Source organism: Centruroides vittatus, unplaced genomic scaffold (genome assembly GCF_030686945.1).
Source record: "Centruroides vittatus isolate TY-2023 unplaced genomic scaffold, ASM3068694v2 contig_193, whole genome shotgun sequence".
Classification (NCBI taxonomy): Eukaryota; Metazoa; Arthropoda; class Arachnida; order Scorpiones; family Buthidae; genus Centruroides; species Centruroides vittatus.
Genome location: NW_027121185.1, coordinates 51,227 through 72,372, shown reverse-complemented (window position 1 = coordinate 72,372; position 21,146 = coordinate 51,227). Strand labels below are relative to the sequence as shown.

At 30.5% G+C, this 21,146-nt stretch overlaps 1 protein-coding gene across 1 annotated transcript in view; it reads right to left on the bottom strand.

The window, feature by feature from the left end:
• The window catches only part of LOC136970395 (RRP12-like protein), a 53,400-nt gene that overhangs the window by 21,074 nt on the left and 11,180 nt on the right, over positions 1-21,146 (bottom strand). The window contains exons 5-16 of the mRNA XM_067264835.1: positions 13,069-13,174; positions 9,730-9,846; positions 9,150-9,288; positions 8,948-9,075; positions 7,157-7,255; positions 5,140-5,231; positions 4,938-5,049; positions 4,667-4,840; positions 4,561-4,596; positions 601-743; positions 387-508; positions 253-317 (exon numbers count right to left, since the gene is read on the bottom strand). Coding sequence (XP_067120936.1) covers positions 253-317; positions 387-508; positions 601-743; positions 4,561-4,596; positions 4,667-4,840; positions 4,938-5,049; positions 5,140-5,231; positions 7,157-7,255; positions 8,948-9,075; positions 9,150-9,288; positions 9,730-9,846; positions 13,069-13,174 — 1,333 coding nt within the window. The remainder of the gene's footprint in view (positions 1-252; positions 318-386; positions 509-600; positions 744-4,560; positions 4,597-4,666; positions 4,841-4,937; positions 5,050-5,139; positions 5,232-7,156; positions 7,256-8,947; positions 9,076-9,149; positions 9,289-9,729; positions 9,847-13,068; positions 13,175-21,146) is intronic.

Here is a 21,146-nt window from a genome sequence, read left to right as displayed (position 1 = left end):
TGGTTTAAATTAAACAACAAACTGCAAATAATTTATTAAATATACAAATAATATATTTTCCCTCTTTGTAATTTTTTTCTTTTAAAACCATGTGGACTTTAAACCGAATGCTACAAAACTCTGATAGTAAAATTTGTTAAATATGTAATAAATTAAATTGGTCGGGATGATAAAAAGGTGTACAGATCATTTGAGTAAATATATTTCTAATCTTAAACATTGTTTTAAAAAATTTTAATAAAAAGTAAATACCTGTGATTGAACTGCAGAATAAAGCCGTGCCTCGATATTACGATTTGAATGTTGACACTGAGTAACTGTAAAATAATGATTAAGATTAATAAGAGTTATTAATAATAAATGATGAATAGAACATTTGCAAATACCTTTCTTTTGAATTTTAGTTGCAAGAGGAAGAAAATAATTTGTAAAAAATTCCAATTTTGTTTCTTTAACATTATCTCTAATAACAGGGAGAAGCCAACTTCGATCAAAGTCAAATTTATTGCTGTAATAATTTTAATATTTTAATAAAAATTGTTGTACATTTAAGAACATTTCTTGCTCCTATTATAATAAAAATCTAAAAATTAAAACTACCTGTCTAAGTTGAGATTTAATGGTACAGCATTTAATACAACATCAGGACCCATAGAAGCCACTGCTTTCCCTACTGTTTGATCCAACACATTAGTATGTGTGAAGTTGATGCTATCTCTAAGATCAGCTAAAGACTGTAGACACTAAAAAAAATTCTTCAATCAATATTTTTTAAAATTATAGACACAATGGTGCCTCGTATAACGTACGCTGCGAACAACAGACTTTCTGTTTGGCCGTTACGTGACTCGAGCAATGGACTGGCTGTGAACAACAGACTTTCCAGCATAATTGGTACTGGAGTGCGCTGCTGTTTGTAGTCATTTAGGAACGACGGTGAAAGAAAGAAAGATGACGGCGCCCGCACTATCGATAGTATCGTGATGGAGGAATCTATAAATCTAAAATATGAGCTTTTAAAGGCAAAAAAAGGGTCCCAATTGTAAAATTTAACCATGAAATGGATTATTTGTTGAAAGAGCATTCAAAATAGCCACAAAAAAAATTAGAATGCCGGCTACCATTCAAAAAAAATTTGTAAAGACACATGCATCACTGCGTGTGCTAACTTGTGCTTTCACAATTTCTAAATTTTCATTCATAAAACCACATAATGGACCCCGAAACGAAACTATCTGAGCCATGGAGGACGCCACGTTGCTTTCCACCGTAAAATACTGCTACAAGCGGCCGTTTTTGCCGTTCGACGGCGCGCACTCCCACCGGAATTTAGGAGTGTGTTCCGCAGGAATTTTTAAATGGATGTCGCTCGCGCAGAGTTACGCGGAGGAATAAAAGAACACACCCCACGTTTATTTTTTTTACAATACAGTACAGTTATTTTATGCTGCGGAACGAATTAGATGTTTTAACACGTATTTCTATGGGAAAATGCGTTTCGTATAACAGACATGCACCTGGAACGGATTAGTACGTTATATGAGGCACCACTGTATATTATTTAAAAATAAAAAAAATCTTTACAAAATATCAAAGATAAACTCTTAAAAAAGTCTAATAGTTAAAAGTTAATTAATGAATTTTTGTAACCACTTTATTATTGCTGAGAAATATTTATTTATATCAACATAAACGTTTTCTCCAACCTAAATTCTGATAGAATTTTCATCCCCAATATAAATTCTAATAGAATTTAGGTTGGGGATGAAAATTTCTTAATCCTCATTGCTGAGTCTGATTTTGATAGTTAAAAGTTATTTGAAAGTAAATCATTCTTTAATCTTCAAAAATATTTTTCAATTTCATATATTTTTAACATCTAAACAGTGGTTTTCAAAGTGGGCACTACCATCCACTGAGAGGTGGTGAATAAACCTAAGAGTGAAAAGAAGCAAGGGAACTTCAGGGGCACCATTCGGTCACTGACTGAATGGTGTCCATTGACAAGGGCTGGGATAACTGCAACTTTTCCGTTTCCTTCATGAAAATGAGTAAGAAGAAACATTGCATTTAATGGTTTTCAGATATGAAGAAAACATAGTGTAAGATTCATAGAAAAGTTTTTCTTGAATATTTCCAAGTCTTTCTCACACAAGGGAAAATGGGTTAGGGGATATTGGACAAATATTTATGCAACCATGGAGGTGGTGGCTCAAAAAGCCATTGATATAAAACTGTCCTAAAATAAAAAAATTAACCGGACAACAATTTTCACAAATTAAAGACAGTCTGTCAAAACAGTCACTTTTTAATTTCTTGAATAATATCATGACGACAAATGACAACCACTGAGTATTGGCTATAAATACAAACACACTACATACTCAATAACTAAAAACCAGCAAAAGCCCGAGGATGTCCATTTAAGATGGAAGGAAATGTTTGCTGGATTTTCAAGAGTTGTTTTTGATTATTGAGAATATAGTATATCATAATGAATGACTTTTCTTTAAGGCTACTTGATTATCTTAACAAGTGTTAAAACAAACTCTTAAAACATAAAATTTCCAGAATATAGAAAATATCACTTTCAAATAATACCTGAAGATATTATTTTTAGGGCTTTGCTAATCCAACAACTAAGTTAAACAATTGAAATCAGCATCTGATGGAATTAATCAGTAAAAAATTGTACATTTTGTAACAACACACCCAACAGCCATAAGTGAATGGGTTAATTTTAGTAGCGCCATCTCTTGTGCAAACTAACAATTAGAATAATTTAATTTAGAATAAACTGGAAAAAAAGAATCGGCCCGAAGCGGGACTCGAACCCGCAACTCCCGTTTGCCGTGCGGACGCGTTGCCAGTTACGCTACCCGGACCTTCGTTCCGATCTCCTCTTCCGGCATATATGAGTCACGACTGGGGACGCATCCACACGGGCAACTCGGTCGGCCAACAGAAGCCCCAACCGGCAATGCATCCCCAGTTGTGACTCATATATGCTGGAAGAGGAAATCGGAACGAAGGTCCGGGTAGCGTAACTGGCAATGCGTCTGCACGGCAAGCAGGAGTTGTGGGTTCGAGTCCCGCTTCGGGTCGATTCTTTTCTTCCAGTTCATTCTAAATTAAATTATTCTAATTGTTAGTTTGCACAAGAGATGGTGTTACTAAAATTAACCCGTTCACTTATGGCTGTTGGGTGTGTTGTTACTTATATTCGGGTTTCATTGGTGTTTATTTGTTTGTACATTTTGAACAGTTTATAAGTTTAATTCTAATTAAAACTAATATTTATTTTATAACATAACTCATTAATATTGGTTACACAATAATTTTTCAGTAATTATCAATACTTTACTATTATTTAATGACAAAAATGTCAAAAACATTTTCATTCATAATATTAAATATTGAAATAAGTTATTTTAATAATAAGAATATGTTTTGTTAACATGTAAAAGATTGGTATTCTCAAAAATTATTATTACACTAGAAATTTTGCCGTGAAGCACGATGTAATACTTTTTATGAGAAAGAGTACAAATTGCTAATAGTATAAACTACTTAATTTGTAGAAATATCTGTTGTAACATAAGGAGCAACAAAACAAAATTTTACCTGAAGTGGACAAAAACAGTAGGAGTTATAGAGAATTCATTTACACACACACACAGATGATGGTCTTTACATTAAAAAAATATTAAAATTTTTTTTTTATACACTGCATTCTGAGTAAACACACTATTGTCTTTTAAAAGAATTCCTTGTTGTCTTTTTTAGTAATGACACCTTAATATCGTTTTGCTTTCTTGAACGGGATGAAGCGACATCAAGCTGACCATGATAAAATACTGATTGATTAAGAAAGATTCCCACATGATCATGTCTGTCTGAGATTTGTTAATAGCAACAGCAAAATCTAGAATAATAGGAAACTGTTGATGCTTTATATAAATGGCAAATTTATATTGCTGGGGCTAAATCAATACGAGGAAAATTCATAATATCACCTTGATTAGAGTCAGACAATACTTCGGCTGTAATTAAATAGCACTGCAAATTTTTTATCGTAAGCCTTGTTCCATTGCAAAGGCCATTTTTTGGGCACAGATTCTATTTTGTTCAAGTTGCACTTAACATTGTGATGCTGTTTCTGCAGCCCTTGACAAAGCCATTCTTACTCGATGTTGCTCAAGTCAGACTTCATGGCCTTCGGGGTTCTCAGTTGTTTTTATTCTTTTATGTAGAATTTACTTGACAAATTTTACTCTTATGTTTTCACCTAAGCTTTTTTTTTTTTTGACAAAATAGCAAGTCTTTGTAAGTGTGATTACCAATCCGAAATCAATAAAATGTTTATTCTATAGCCAATATTTCTACCAAATAAGTAGCCTATATTTTCCATCAGAACATAAAATAAATATAACCAAAATTTCATCTAGATTGGACAAAAATTGCGGGAGTTATAAGAAATTCATGTGTGCATGAACACACAGCTTTTATATTATTAAATTATTACATATATTATAATTATTTAGTAATTACAAAACTTACTTTTATTGTAACTGGTGTATGATATTTTCCTAATATCTGTAATAAATAAAAATTGTAAAAACTGTCAATTTAAAATAACTTTATGCAATTATTTTTTCAAACATACTTCAAAACAAACACCAATTATATTAATAACATGGGCCCAAGCTAAATGATACTGATACTTCAATCCTCTCTCAATGCTTTGAAATAGCTTGCTTGTAACCATAGTAAATTTAGTAGATGTCTTATCAAAATCTGGATTTTCAACACACTTCTGTATGCAATCTCTCAGTAAAGTCTTGTAAAATAAAGAAAAAACATGAAAATATGCTCATTTATAGCAAACAACAATATAATTATATATATATATATAATTATTATTTGATGGTAATTACCTTTAAAACATTTGATATAACTTCCCAAACTTCTTTTCTTTCATTAAGCCAACAATGAACAGCAATATCAAAAAATTTTGGTAAATGACTGAAGAATAGCTCATCTTTCAATCTATAAAAAAATATTTGTTAATTGTTGTTTGAATGAAAAAAAAAAAAAATGTAATAATAATTTTAAAATAAAAAAGAAAATATAACATACTTGTATAAGTTTACAAGTGCTTCCTGCATTGTAGTCAGCCAAGCACACAAGAGTTGAGAATCATTCACATTAGGTTGATAATCATACAATGCCTAGAAGATATTAATTTTAGTTTAAAAGGTGTAATAAATAAATACTATAAATACTATAAAAAATAAATAAAACATCTATATAACAAAGTCGCTAAATCCCCAAAAAAAATTCACCATAGAAAAATTTTGCTTTGGTGAATAAAGTATAATTTTAATGTAATTTGTTTGTTATTTTATAAAATTTAAATTAATATAAATGTAATATACAGTAACAATGGAATATAAATGTAGTTTTAATTTTAAGTAAATTTATATTTGTGTTAAAATACTTACAACTTAGTTTAACTACAATTTTGTAAAACAATTGTAATTTTTTGTTGTACAAAACAATTGTAAAAACTATGTACTGTACACTGCATTACTACAAACAAACTACTTCAAACAACCTTTACTCTGCAGTAAAATTAATTCTTTAATCTAACGTTTTTGGTTAGCTTTACTAACCCTCTTCAGGATTGCCAAAAAAAACCGTTATTTCGAAAAATACGTTCGAAAAACTCTTTACAATTTAGAATGCTTTTAAACTTTCCGGCTGCGCAATCTCAGATCATTCTTTCACAGCTGCATATCGGCCGCTCTCCAAGCGGAAGGGATACTTGCTACTCCCAAGGCTAAAGGTATTGTGCTTATATCAAATCCCTTCCGCTTGGAGAGCGGCTAATATGCAGCTGTGAAAGAATGATCTGAGATTGCGCAGCCGGAAAGTTTAAAAGCATTCTAAATTGTAAAGAGTTTTTCGAACGTATTTTTCGAAATAACGGTTTTTTTGGCAATCCTGAAGAGGGTTAGTAAAGCTAACCGAAAACGTTAGATTAAAGAATTAATTTTACTGCAGAGTAAAGGTTGTTTGAAGTAGTTTGTTAATTGTAAAAACATTCTCTCTTCATAAATATGCTTCACACTTATTAAGAGCATTAAAACTGCTTCGTCTACGTCGACATAAATGCATGTTCCAGCACATTTTCCTATAAGTCTTACATCACATTAATTTTTTTAGTAATGCTTAAAAACTATATTAACAGTTCTTCAAATTCCAACTGGATGACTTATTAAATACAATAAAATCTCATTAACCTCAAAAGTTATCATCTTGCCATTCATCAATTGTAAATTGTTTATCTGTCAATGACAGCATTTGGACCTAATTTCTTTCCTCCTTTACAACCGGTAGTCACTTAAGGCAGATTACATAGTGGTTTTAAAAGCTAACGACTAACATTTCTCACACCTGGACTGTGGTTTTATAAAGGGTTTACAGATTGACACCCGAAACTAAACCTAAATTTGAACTTGACCCAGATGGTTTAATTGACTTTTAATGATTGATGGTTCTTACAAAAAACAGTTGTTATGTAGAAATTTAACTTCATTATTTAGAAGCAATTTTACATATATTTTTGGTTGAAAGAGCAGTGTATGATGCAAAAATTTGTTATACAGAAGTTTGTAATATGGAAGTTTGACTGTATATAAAAATAAAGATAAACTTCAAATATTTGGTTTAATTAACATATTGATTGAAAAATATAATGTTTGTTACATTTGAAAATTTCTTATGCTTTTTCAAATTCAACAATTTCTAATTTTCATTAAAATATTAGATAAATATGGATCCTAATTTACTTTTTAATAATTAAACTTAAAAGTTGTTGATTATTTTGCCATTTTCTGTAAAGTTTATATTATAACAACATTCAGACAAAATTGGAACCCTTAATTCTTAAAATTGTTGATTTTCTTTGAATAAAATAATTTTGAAATAATTATTCAACAAATACAACTTTGCAAAAAACCTTCACATACAAATATAAAAATTTAGAGTTATCAAAAGAGAATGTAATAATATTAAAACAAATGCAGTCTACAAGTCTTAAATTATTAAAAACAAATTTCACAGAAAACTTAAAATTTATAATCTTACTTACATTTATTATTTGGGCATTTAATTCTGCCGTTAAATTAGATCTATTTGATATATTTTTAAACATTCTGTGTAATGCTTGTAATGAGCAAGATATCACAAACTGAAATATAAAATAATCAAATCATTTTAATTGAAACACAATTATATATTAAACACTTATTAATCTAATCTTATTTAACATTGTTAAAACATTCTTTACAAGCTTTACTCTTGCCAACAGTATGCAAGAATAAAGCTTTATTTTTAATCTATACATTCATTACTGTTAATATATTAAACATGTTAAAATGAAGTATTTTTAAAACTATTACTAGCAAGTAATTTTTCTTTTTGTTCTTCTGAGTATCACAAGTAATCTGTTTACTTGTTGATCTCTATTATACTTATAAAGAACTTACATTTCACGCTACTGTTATATCTAGAATCATTATAATATTACAATGATTCTAGATATCTGATACTATAAATGACAAATTTTTTTCCTGTCTCTACAGATTATCTTTTGTATAAATTTCTTATTTACACATTCATTTATCTTTCTCAACATAAATCAATTATTGTTATTTTGTTAAATTTGTAATAAATAAGCATTCATTTTGAGTATTAGAATTTTCCATCGGCATATGTTTATATTTTTTTTATTTATTCAGTTTTTCGTTTATATCCCAATTATCACCAATACTATTGATTGTTTCTTGTCTTCTACCCTAAAGCACATATTAATCTTTAATGTAATATTTACCATGACATAAATAGTCAAAAAACTAATTTAATCATTGGATTTGTAACTTAGATAGTCGAGATATATAAAAAAATAATTAAAATTAAGAACATTTTACCGACGGGCAATATATATCATACGGATACACTTCGAGGGATAGGAAATGTATTCGGTATTCTTGCATTTATAACGTCATTTATGATCTAAGCAATTAATAAAAATCAATACGGTGATTTGTCTACTTTTTAGTTATCGAGTAAATGTAATTTTTTGAACATTTTTGCTTTTTTCAATAAATAATTTATTAAAAATTACTTTTGCCACCATTACATTGTTAAGATCATAAATTACATTATAAATGCAAAAAAACTGAATATTTTCTTACACTTTAAAGTGATCGGCAATTCAACTATGTAACATGATCTTTGAACTTTCACCAAATAAACACAGTTGTCTTAACCTTAAAACTGCTCTTTTCATTACTACTTTACTACGATTCTTGTCAAATTAATGATAACTAGAGTAATGTTTACGGTTTCTTGGTAGCATAAGCTTAATTCCAACAATAAGACAGAAGTTTAACAACATTAATATGCATGACGGTAAATGGTAATTGACAACTTCTCTAACAGATAATATTGTTCAGTTTTTACAACCTGCCCTCCTCCCCTATTCCTATTTTAAGCCAGTTTTTATTCAATGCCTATGATCAAAATTCATCCTCTAAAAGAGTATTTGAACCTAATTCTTTTTAGTTTTAAAATATTTCATACATATTTAATTATTTCACAATATCGAGGGCAGGACTTTGTGTTTTCGTAAGGTAGGTTACGGACGACGGCATCCATTATTTAGTGTCTGCTATTTAGAGGAAAATACTATAGATGTCCGCTATTTGGGAGTGTCCATTAATGGAGGTTTCATTGTAGTTGGATTGCTAAATAAATTTTGTCATGAAATATATATTAAACTATTTATGTTTATTCAATATCAAAAGTGAGGTATCACCACTATATTCATTTACTTCAATGGATAATCAAATATTAAAATAATTATTAAATGTATACACACTGCATTTCCAAGAGTCATTATTTTCAAAATAACTTCACAAGCTAATTTTAGTTGGAAAGTAGGAAAAACACAGAGAATTTCTTTCAATAATCCAAGCACATGAAGAGTAGCAGTTGAATTTTTTCCTCCTAAAATAATATTAATTAATAATTTCAAATTTAATAAAACACACGATAAAATATAGTAATTATTTTTACAATACCTCCATTTTCTTCAATACTTTTGATGCAAAATTTTGCCGTCATCGTAGAAGCCGGATGGCAAGTTATATTCTGTCCCCGAATTACAATGTCGCTTCCTTTCAAAATGGAGCAAACGGCATGTTGTGCTGCTTTGCGTAACTAAAAAGAAATTTAATATAGTTTATACTAATCATATTTAGATCAGTAACTTATTAAGTTTTAAACATATCATTATTTCCATACTTATTACAAATTTTAAGTTTTAGATTTTTTAAAATATTAAATTAAATCATCCAAATTGTTCATTACAATAAATTCATAATATACCGTATATTTCCACAGATAAGACGAGGTATAAATTTTCGTCAAAGTTTTATAGTTTTAGCATATATCTGTCCTATAAGACGACCCCCAAACTATCAACGGCCCATGAATTTAGTTTATATCGGCGATCGTCATCTGGATAATAATACCGTATAGCGTATACAGAATTATGTCCGATTCGTGATTTTTCAAATGAACAAATTTTAAAAATTTAATTAATCTGTTATATCAATTCACATTTTATAAATTATGAATTTATGTCTTTTTACAGAATACCTTTGGTTTAGAATGTGTAGTTAGCACAAGTATATTATTGTAGATTTTAAGTGTTAAAGGAAGGTTCCAAACAGCTGCTTCTTGATGTCTTAAAAGGATAGCAATACATTGTATAATCTGTATTAAAACAAAAATTTGTTATTAAAATACATTTTATCAATACCTGTTGTCTCAAGAATAAGCCAAACAATTAAAATTTTATTTCTTATTATTAAAAATAATAAATGAAGCATGCAATGCCATAATGTTGTAAATATCAAAAAACAAACTTTTCAGGAGAGGTAAAAAACACATTTTTTAGTGAATGAATTCATTTCAATTTTACATTAAAGTGGTAAAAAACTGTTACAAATTCTCTGGAATATCAAAATGATGTAAATATAAGGCAATGTTTTAAGTGCCAAAAGTCATGTGACTTGCATTCCGGTGCTTTAAACGTTACGACTTCACATAAATTCAACTTCAAAATACAGTCTCTCACACAGTGCCAATATCGCCACAATATTTTTTGCATTTAGAATTCCATTTTTCGATAAAATGTATTTAGAGAAAAATGGCATTGCATACTTTAAATATCAATTTTTTTTCATAAGCTATTAAAAATAGGTCAAAACCTTTTTTTTTTTATAAATATTCTCTAAAAATAATCAGTTAAATTAATCCAAAAGCATATTTTTAAATATATAAGCACAGTCTAGTAAATATGAGAACTTATTTTGTTTCACAGAACTATTCAGAGCACTGTATGAACTGTATTCAACAGTACATTGAATTGTTCTAGACTGCTCACATGATTGCTTTGTTATTAAAGATGGCATCAGAATGGTAACATTTGCAAGAACAGGAACAATGAATTGTGATAGTGTCTTGTAGTAGAAGCTACTAGCAGCACAGAAATTCATTGCACACTTTTAGCGGCATTCAGAAACAGTATGGTAAAATTCAAGCACGTACTGGTTAAGCCTGTGAAGATAGCCATGCTTCGTTTGTAATCAGAACAATTCACACAATGAGATTTTATAAAGATATTGAAATACTATGAAGTGGAGTTACAGAATCTAGGAGGCACCTTTCCCAAAACACTGCAGTCTTCAATACAGAACAGACTAAAAGGCATATTAAAAAAGGATGCTGTTCTCAAAGGTGTGTATTTTGATAGAAGGCATTCAAATATTGCTCAGTAATGGTAAAAAAACAGGCAAAGTACTATGCACAAGAAATTGCTCTCCCGCTTCATAGCTTTGAAACCAGCACCACATAAGCATTAAAGTCAAAGTATTCACAGACAAGCAGATAAAGGTGATGCGGTTACTACCCTAGAAGATACCAGTCTATCAAATTTTAAGGCTTTGCAAGCAGCAAGAGATGAAAGAGCAGAAATTGCCAGAGATATGCCATATGAAGATAGAATAAAGACTACACTCCAGGGGCTCAATCAAATAAAAAGGGTGCCACAGGAAATGAACATAGTTCAGTGACAGAGCCTGTCTTCAAGCCTTTTGAAGCAAGTTTCCCTAGTAGCCATGTCGACAGAGTTAGCATAGAACAATTATTTTCATCGCTCAGAATTATGATGTCAAGAATGAGGGCAATAATAAGTGCAAATCATTTAAATAATATGCTAACTGTGTGTGCAAATTCATAATTGAACATCAATGGTTTGAATTAACAGTAACTGCATTTCCTCACACTAGTGAAATAAAAATTGATTAGTTAGTTAACAAAATGACTGAAGCATTAATGCTTCAGTCATTGGTGTTCTTAACATGATTTGTATTTACAGCCTGGTGTATTTTTCATTGTAAAGTAGGGCCTATGCATATATTTTAGCATACTTATACTGTAGCAAAAAACTAATGTCAGTTTAATGTCTATTGAGATTAAACATTGTATTCTGCATTATTACCTAATTTTAATTAAATTTACAAAACTCAGTGAATGTTAACATACAATTATATTCTATTATATTATAGAATATAATATTATATTATATCTTTATAGAGTTTATTGGAAGACTCAAAATCAACTCTGCCATGATACAAAATATTCACGCATCTGTCCCTCAGATTATAGAGTAATATTCTTGCAACATAGCACAATGCAAAAAAAAAATCTGCAATGTTATGGACAATGTAACAATACTATTTTCATAATCCATCCCTGAAAAAAGTTGACCTTAATCAACGGTTGAATGGCCAGGCAGTTAAGGCATCAGTCTACTGCTCTGGACACCCAAGATTAAATCCAGGTGATTGAAAATCTCAGGAATGTTTTGGAGATCTGTCCCAGATATGTCGAGCCTTATCACTTACTACCCGATAACCGTAGGCATGGTTAAACTCACAACGAGTAGTACAATTAAAAGACCCTTTGGTGTCCACAGAAAAAAGTAAAAACATTTTTTTTTTCTTAGAATTAAAATCAAATAAAGATTTTTAAAAAGGTAAATTTATTGAAATGTGTTAAATCAAAACAAATCATATAAAATGAATTTTTTCCAGACCATATTATATCAAAATCACACAAAAAAAAAACCTACATAAAAACAGAACTGAGTTGTACTACAGAGACAGAAAATGATGATAAAGACACTATTTGCATACACTACAATGGAAGATATTTGGAAACATACGAATAGTTGATCTTTGCCAGGGGCATATGTAGAATTGCCCCTGGTAGAATTGCATCAACATTGAAGCAAATGATACTTTTTTTTTTTTTTTGCAAAAAAACTGAGTTTAATAAATTTATTTTGCTGTGTTTTTAAAGTAAGCTATAAACTTGCCCTGCATGAAAGACAAGTTCAGAAATTTGCTTATTACTCAAAAATAGTAGTTCACTTCCAAGTGCATGCTATGTTATACTTTAGATAAAAACTCAATTTTTGAAAATGTGCAAATAAATACCCACAAAATTTCTACATCAAGGGGCACATTTTCCTTAGCATACCAAACTTGTCTTGGTTTTCTAAATAAAAAGCAGAAATTTCTGTTTTTTATTTAGAAACCAGGGCAAGTTCGCTTACAGAAACTTGCTTGGATAAGTTGTAAATGATTTCTTCTAAAAACAACAAAAACAATTGATATATGTGGTGTGAATATTTGATTAGTAATAAGGTTTGGTACTGGTTTCTTATATAATAATTGATAAAAACAACAAAAACAATTAATAAAAACTCTAATTGTACAATACTTACAGCACATACAATCACTGCATAAATGCTCTATATAAATTTAAATAATTTATGAAAGAAATAAAATCCAACATTATGCAATACTAAAAACAAACTTTAAAATTGGGAAATTTATGAGTTATATTACTTCATTAAATAGTACTCACACCACGAACAATAGCCTGATGGACAGTATTCTCACATTTTTCTAGTAAGGTAATAAGAGTTTTAGATGTTTCCGAGAACTTTAATTTCAACACTGAAGGAGTAACTCTGGAAAGAAAAATATACACATTTTGAATTAATTTAGAACTTTTTACATAAAATAAGAATATGCAAAATTCAAATTACCATATACTATTCATCTGATAAGTGTTTGATCATTTTCATATTTCTAACAATATCAAAAAATAAAATAAACTGTAGTGAAAACTTGCTACATACACTCCTTTATGGTGCTACCCTCACAAAGCACCAATAAATATTGACCAGGGAACTCATAAATGTCTTTGAATTACTAAATGTTTGCTTTAGCATTGCAAATCGCGTTATTATTTTCATATTATGTTACCTTCAAACTCAAATTTGTGCGTAGACCTCATTACTATATACAATTGTTATTGTTTGATATTCTTTCATTTAGTGCCACATTCGATTTGGTGGAATTTCATAGCTGGTCAAACAACTCCATTAAAATCTGATACATTATATTACTAAAAGGCAAACCGAGGTTGTATGTCATCGGGCTGGTTAAACTGAGATTCTAAATAAGAGTTTAACAGTATTTGTATTTAGTAATCTCATTTTATAGTTATTCTTATGCTAAATATACTGTAATACAGTAAAAACATTTGGAAAGCGGGAAAAAATAAACCAGAAACGAGTCGTTCGACTTTCCCGGAACATTTAAAATTTTGGTAGCATCATCTGTTATCGTATTTTATTAAAAAAAACTTTTTTGTTTTTAATTATTATAAAATGGCAAAAAGCTTAATTTTGAGGAATGAATTTTATAAAAAATTGTAAATGCTAATAACGAGTAAAATAGTCATTAAGTCCAACTCTACTGGAGATACATATGATCTCCATTATCTACCCAATCTCTTGACCTTTAACAACCAAAATTTAATAGCATCAATCTCCCTAATAAACAAACCTCCCTGCAAAATTTCAGAAATTTTTGACAAAAAGCAGGTGAGTTATTAAGTTCAAACAGGGTGAACAAAATTGCACCCCCACACTTTATCATCCATACGTACAGGAAAAAAACGAATCTGATTTTTTTTTTGCATTTCTCGACATTTCGAGGTGTCCCGAGTCCAAAAATATGAAAACCTGTGGGGGAGGTCATTTTTTTGCTGGATCACCATATATGTCTGTTATATATAACAGTCATGAAATCTGTTATAACCAGCCAGGAATGTAACAAGAAAAGTAAAATGTCTTATAGTATCCCTGTTATATAATTTAGGCTGCAGAGTAGGGTAAAATTTTAAATTACGAAAAGTATAACCTTTTTACTCTTCATCTAGCAAACACTTTAATCTAACAGTAATTTTTTTCGTGTATACAATTTTGACGCAGGTGGCACTTATCCTGAAGTTGAAAACCAGTGTGATCAAGATCCATTGTAATGCGATTCTACTGTATAGTAAAATACCTTTCGATATAATAGACGAGTCTGTAATACAGTAGAGCATCGATTATCCGACTTAATTGGGGACTGGGGTTGGTCGGATAACTAAAAAGTCGGATAACCGAAAAGTATGAAAAAATACATTATTAGTATAGTGTATTAGGCCTGGTTTAAATACTAGCCTCCCTTTCATGGTCGAGCCAGTGCTGCCAGCTAAAACATGCAAAAATTTAACAAAAATAATATTAAAGTAGCCAAGACATGACCAAATATTGTAGCGCCACATCACTAGCGGACATTTGAATTAGCCGACTAGAACGCAGTCGGTTAACCGATAAGTCGGTTAATCGGGGGTCGGATAATCGATGCTCTACTGTAATGAGTATCGTGATAAAATGGTCTTTCATTATAATGGATCAATTTTTTCAGTCTCATGATGGTCTGTTACATCAAGCTTTTACTGTATAGGTATCTCTCATATAACACAGTAGTTACGTTCCAAAAAAGTGCATGCTATTCAAATCTGTGCAATATGAAACAAAGAACTAATACAAAACATGGGGTTAAATTCCAAAAGTTAACAAAAATATACTATTCTTTTTTGTTATTAAGAGAAATATGTTTATAAAAGCAATCAATAACTCATTTTCAATCAACAATTAACTAACAACCACAATTAAAACATACTGTATGATGCATTAATATTAATTTTAGTTAAATGAGCTTTTTTGTCAATCTTGATCAAAAACATCAGCAATCTCTTCATTTCTTTTTATGGATGACAAATTATTAATTGAAAATTTGTTCTAGAATACTGAGTGATTTTTTCCCAGAATCTATGTTCAAATACCTAGTTGTTCAAGTTGGGAACTATTCAAATACTGAGATACCACTGTATTTTGTTCATCATTTTTATGAATAAAGTAATCTGATGATTTGTTTGATGAAACAGTCTCTCTCTCTATAATTTAGGCTTAGCAAACACTAGTGTTGTGTTGTGTTACAAAGACACTTGGCAAGTTTTCCATCAAATTTCTTTATTCGGTTTAGTCGATACGGTACGTTGTCTTGTACACGTTTCGGGCTTTGCCCCTCTTCAACTATAATGCAGTATATATTTTAACTATTACAGTAGAGAGAACACAAAAATTGAGTATACAAATGATAGATTGATGTACTTGTTGGTTATACTTTTTATAATTTAAAATCTTGTAAAACTGTATTAATCCTTTTGTGGATAAACCAGTATACATTACAATTTAAAAAATTCTTTGACTGTAAAAAATTTTTGAACTGTTTCCGCCCCCTTCTTCCCTTCCACCCCTTTTTTGACGTTTGCACTGGTATGGTTATTGTTGCCTTGTATGACATTCGCCACCTTGTGCTCTGGTCTGCAGACTTATTTTTTGAAAGATTGCTTTTTCCAGAAATTTTTAATTTATAATATATTGAGCCAGTTTTCATTTATTTTAAGACTTAAGTTTTTATTTATACTGTCTCTACTTTTTATGATTTCTATGGTTTCCTTAAACTTCCTGTTGTATATTAATTTTTCTTTATGTAGTATTTCTATGTTATCTTTGTCTATATTACAGCTGTATAAAGTACAATGTTCGTAAAATGCAAAATTTATTCTATTGTATTTTAGGTCTGCTATATGTTCTTTCAGTCTAGTTTTTACTTTTTTTTTTGTTTCTCCTATGTAATATTTTTTTGTTTTTGCAGGTACACGGAATTTTGTATACTACACCCACGGTGCGCAAACTGGGGGGTCGCCAGAAGTTTTTTGGGGGTTGCCAAATTTTTATGAAATGCATTATGCCTGCATGCTGCATACCATACAGTGTACATATAAAGAGTGAAGTGCCGTCACTCACTGTTTAATTGCAATTTCACGCTGTCCGCTCTTTCTTTGACCGTAATGCGTAATGTATGTAAAGTGTGAAGACGCAAGTTTTTCACTCCAGTAGATGTCGCCCTCTTTGCGGTAATTCGCCAGTTTTACTAAAAAGCGCCTATTTGTCCGACGTATTGATGTTATACGTACTGTGTCGAACGGTGCGCACTGAGCATGCGTGCCGTACAAGATGGAGTGGTAATCAAGAGCTGTGGTAGTCATCTTGTAGACATGCGTACCAAGCCAAGGCCAACCAAGCCATAAAAGAAGAGATAAGATAAGTAAAGCATTAAGCATACCAAGCCAAACAAAGGAACAAAGCCACAATCCTCAAAGGCCAACCAAACGAACAAAAATTATCACTGAATGTTTTACTGCGCGTTTCCATGTAAAGTTGTAGCATGTAGCAGTTGGCCTGCAATTGTTTTAGTTTCTCCTCGAGTTTTTTCATGTGACGTTGTGTAATTATGATTTTGTATATTTTTATCGGGCTTTACTACTCTCTGTTATCAGGTATGTACTATCATTAGAAAAAGATCTCTGTTAATTTTATTGAATTTCTCGAAAAAAAATGATAAAAAAATATATTATTTGTTTTAGTTAAAAAAATTTAACCCCTATCTTCATAATGGATAAATGGGTAATACGTACACCAGGTACATCTTCAGCTAACAAACGAACAAATACTGATGAGGAGTCGCAAAATACTGAACTAAATGCCCTATCTAAAAAAATAAGAAAATACAACGAGGATTTTATTAAGTATGGTTTTACATTTTGTGTTGTTGGTGATGAAGAACGCCCGATATGTGTCATTTGCAACGAAAAATTAGCAAATAAGAGCATGAAACCAGCTAAATTAAAAAGGCACCTGGAAACTAAACATAAAGAACTTCAAAATAAACATGCCGATTTTTTTCAAAGACGAGCTGAAAATCTGAAAATTCAAAGTGCACATTTAAAGAAATTTACAACAATACCTCAGAAAGCATTACGAGCTTCTTTAGAAGTTTCTTATCTAATAGGAAAAACAATGAAACCCCATACAATTTGAGAATCCCTTATCCTTCCTGCAGCAACCAAGATGACATCAATTATGCATGGCGATAAATATGGAAATGAACTAAAAACAATACCATTATCAAGAGATACCGTGTCTCAGCGGATTTCTGAAATGTCACGAAATATCGAGTCAGAAGTCATAAAACGCATACAAAATTCATCTGTATTTGCTTTACAACTGGACAAGACTACCGATATTACTAAAATGTCACAACTAATTATTTACGTTAGGTTTATTTTTAATGAAGATATAACAGAAACGTTTTTATGTTGCAAAAGTTTGGAAGGAAAAACAACTGGAGAAAAAATATTTGAAGTAATAAATGAATATTTTGAAGCAAAGTCCCTTACCTGGGCAAACTGTGTTGCGGTTTGTACTGATGGTGCTGTAGCATTAACAGGTTCGAATAAAGGGCTCAGAGGCTTAATTCAGAAAGTGGCGCCTCATATGGTATTTAATCACTGTATGATTCATCGGCAAGCTCTTGTTGCAAAAGATATGGATGAAGAGTTGCACAACATATTACAAGACGCTATTAGTTCAATTAACAACATTAACCCCTTCGTACCCGCAATCGAACTGAGTTCGATCGGTTTACATAGCGTTACACAGAAAATGGTGTTTTAGACCCTCGGAGAAAAAAAATCGGCGAAAAAAAAATGTTTTTTTGGACTTTCGGATGTATTTTCAGTCCCCAAATTTTTTGAAAAATTTTTTCCCGCGCGAAAAAATTTTATTGCGATTTTAATTAACCCTTAATGATGGGCAATTAACGCTTAATTGTTTTTTTATGGGATTTTTTTATAGAACTTTATTTATCCTTCTAAACTTCTAGCGCACCGATTTTACTTCGGTAAAGTTATTTAAAGCTATTTTCTGATGTAAAAAACAACATCCGATAGTTTTTTAATTTTTTTAATTAATAGATTTTTTTATAATTACGTTTAATTAAGTCGGGGGGGTCGGAAATTTCAATTAAAATCGTAATTTTAAAAAAAAGTTTTGAAATATCCCGCCATCTAGTATTCACCCTACTTTTTACCCTTCTCCTCCCGAGAGTTTCATGAGAATGTCCCGCGAAACACGACACCAGCTGTTCTCAAGGTCATCCAGCTGTGTAAACAATGACTCATCAGTGTCAAGTTTCGCGCTAAGGCGAGAAAAAGGAAATTGTACTTTGAAGTGTTTTCTTCAAAATTAACACATTTCTTTCGTTTTTTTTTCGTTTTTAATATTTTTTAATGTAATTAAACATAATTAATTCAAAAAATTTAAAAAAAAAAGCGCAGCGGAAGGGGTTAAATGCAACAGCCTCAACAGCCGTCTCTTTTCAATACTTTGCAATGAGATGGGCTCAACGTATGAGAGATTACTGTTACACACCGAAGTCAGATGGCTTTCACGTGGGAAAATACTACGACGGATATTTGATTTGAGAAATAAAGTGTACATGTTTTTAATTGAAAAGAAACATAGATTGGCAAGTTATTATATCAATGAAGTTTGGCTAGGGAAGCTGAGCTATTTAGTTGATATTTTCGAAAAACTTAACGACTTAAATTTGAGCTTGCAGGGTGAGAATTCAACTATCATAACTTCAGCCAGTAAAATTCAAGCTTTTAAGAATAAGCTTAGTCTCTGGCAAACTGAACTGAATAAAAACAACACCGACATGTTCCCTTGCTTTAACGATTTTATCAAGGAAAATAATATAGATATATTTACATTTAAAAACATCATTTCCAATCACATTGAAAATTTAAAGGAAAATTTTTCGAGAAGATTCAAGGATTTTCCTGAAAACGATCTTGGTTGGATTCGTGATCCATTTTCCTACGACATATGCAGTTCAACTCTTCAAATTAGTGAGAAAGAGCAATTGATAGATTTAATTAGTGATTATACTCTTCGAAATCAATTTAAGACTCAGCCTTGCCAAAAATTTTGGCTATCCGTGGAAAAGCAATATCTCGTTTTATGCAAGAATGCCATCAGGGTTTTAATACAATTTGCATCAACGTATTTATGTGAAACTGGATTTAGCAAACTAGTTTCAATAAAAACTAAATACCGCTCGCGTTTAAACCCTGAAGATGATATGCGAATTGCAATTAGCAACATACATCCAAACATCAATGAGATAATTAGAAACTTGCAGCCACATACATCTCATTAAAGGGCAATTTACTGATTTTTATGTTATACAAAAAGTATTTTCTTAAAATTATAAATAAAATTAATACAAGTCAGATATGATGATGTTTTTATTTGATGAAACGAAAGAAATGCGTGAAATATACATTGTATTTGTGAACATTTATCTCTAGGGGTCGCCAAAAATTTTCTTTCTACAAAAGGGGTTGCAGTCGAAAAAAGTTTGCGCACCACTGTACTACACCTTGGGCTTCGGTCGGTATTTGCCGGTTTTTCTTCGGGTTCGAGGTTAACAGTTTGTTCTCCATTTTTTAATACGATGGTGCTAATTTGTAGTTTATTCTTTCTATTTCTGTGTTGATTTGTTCATATAGGCCTTTAATATAAGGAAACTTAATAAATTTTTTTTTGTTTTAGTTACTTGTTTATTTTTACATAGGGTTCTTGGGTTATTAAGTCTGGTTTCTCATCGGTTTAGTAATCTCTGCGGGAATCCTGCTAGGAGAGATTTCTTTCTTAATTCCACAAGGTCGTCGTATATATGTGCTTCTTGGCTTGTCCAGTTTATGATTTTGTCATATTCCATTTTATATACATTGTACTTGACGCACGACAGCATTTTTGATTGGTATCCGATTGTTACTTGGTCGGAGCTCGGATTTTTGAATATTCTATATTCGAGATGTTGTTTTAATCTTGTTATTGTAATATCTAGGTAGTTAATTGTTTGTCTTTGTAACACAACACATTAGTGTTTACTAAGCCTAATAAAGTAATCATTCATAGGTAAATAATAAATACGGTTAAAAAAGTTTAATAGCACTTACCTAAAAATGTTTAAATAAACTTTATTAAATACAAAGATTAATGTATAAAAAGAAAACACAGTGACAATCTTAAAGTCTGAAGCAACAGTGGCTAAAGTCAGAAAGCAATGACAATGATACTTGGTCGATAAGAAAGCCAGGGCAAGAAAGAAAAAAAGTGCACTATCAGTTTTCATTAAAGTAAACCTGACAAAAGGCACAAAACATTGAAAATTTCAATATTCTAAACTCCATAGGCAAATTTGAGACAATATACATGCTTACTTGAATAAAAAACGAAAAAAATAGAATAATGGAGTTTACACTTAAAAATTGTAAAATTTTGTACAGAGGATTTCCAAAGTCATGTTAGAGCAAAAACCAAAAACCATGTTGTATGGGGGATTTCCCCAATTTTGAACCATGTTTGAGCAAAACAGTGTTGTAGAAGTGCCATGTTGTATGAGGGATACCTTATATTTCATGTTAATATTTTGAAAAGTGAAATATGCAATAAAACAAATAAAACTTTTCAATAATATAATTTATTATTTGACAATTTATAAAAGAAGAAAATAATATATAATTCATTTCAATTTTCGTGAAAATATAAATTTATATATTTTAGAAGCTTACTTTAAGAATTTAAACAAAACAACAAATAACAGCTATTATACCAAAATGTAATG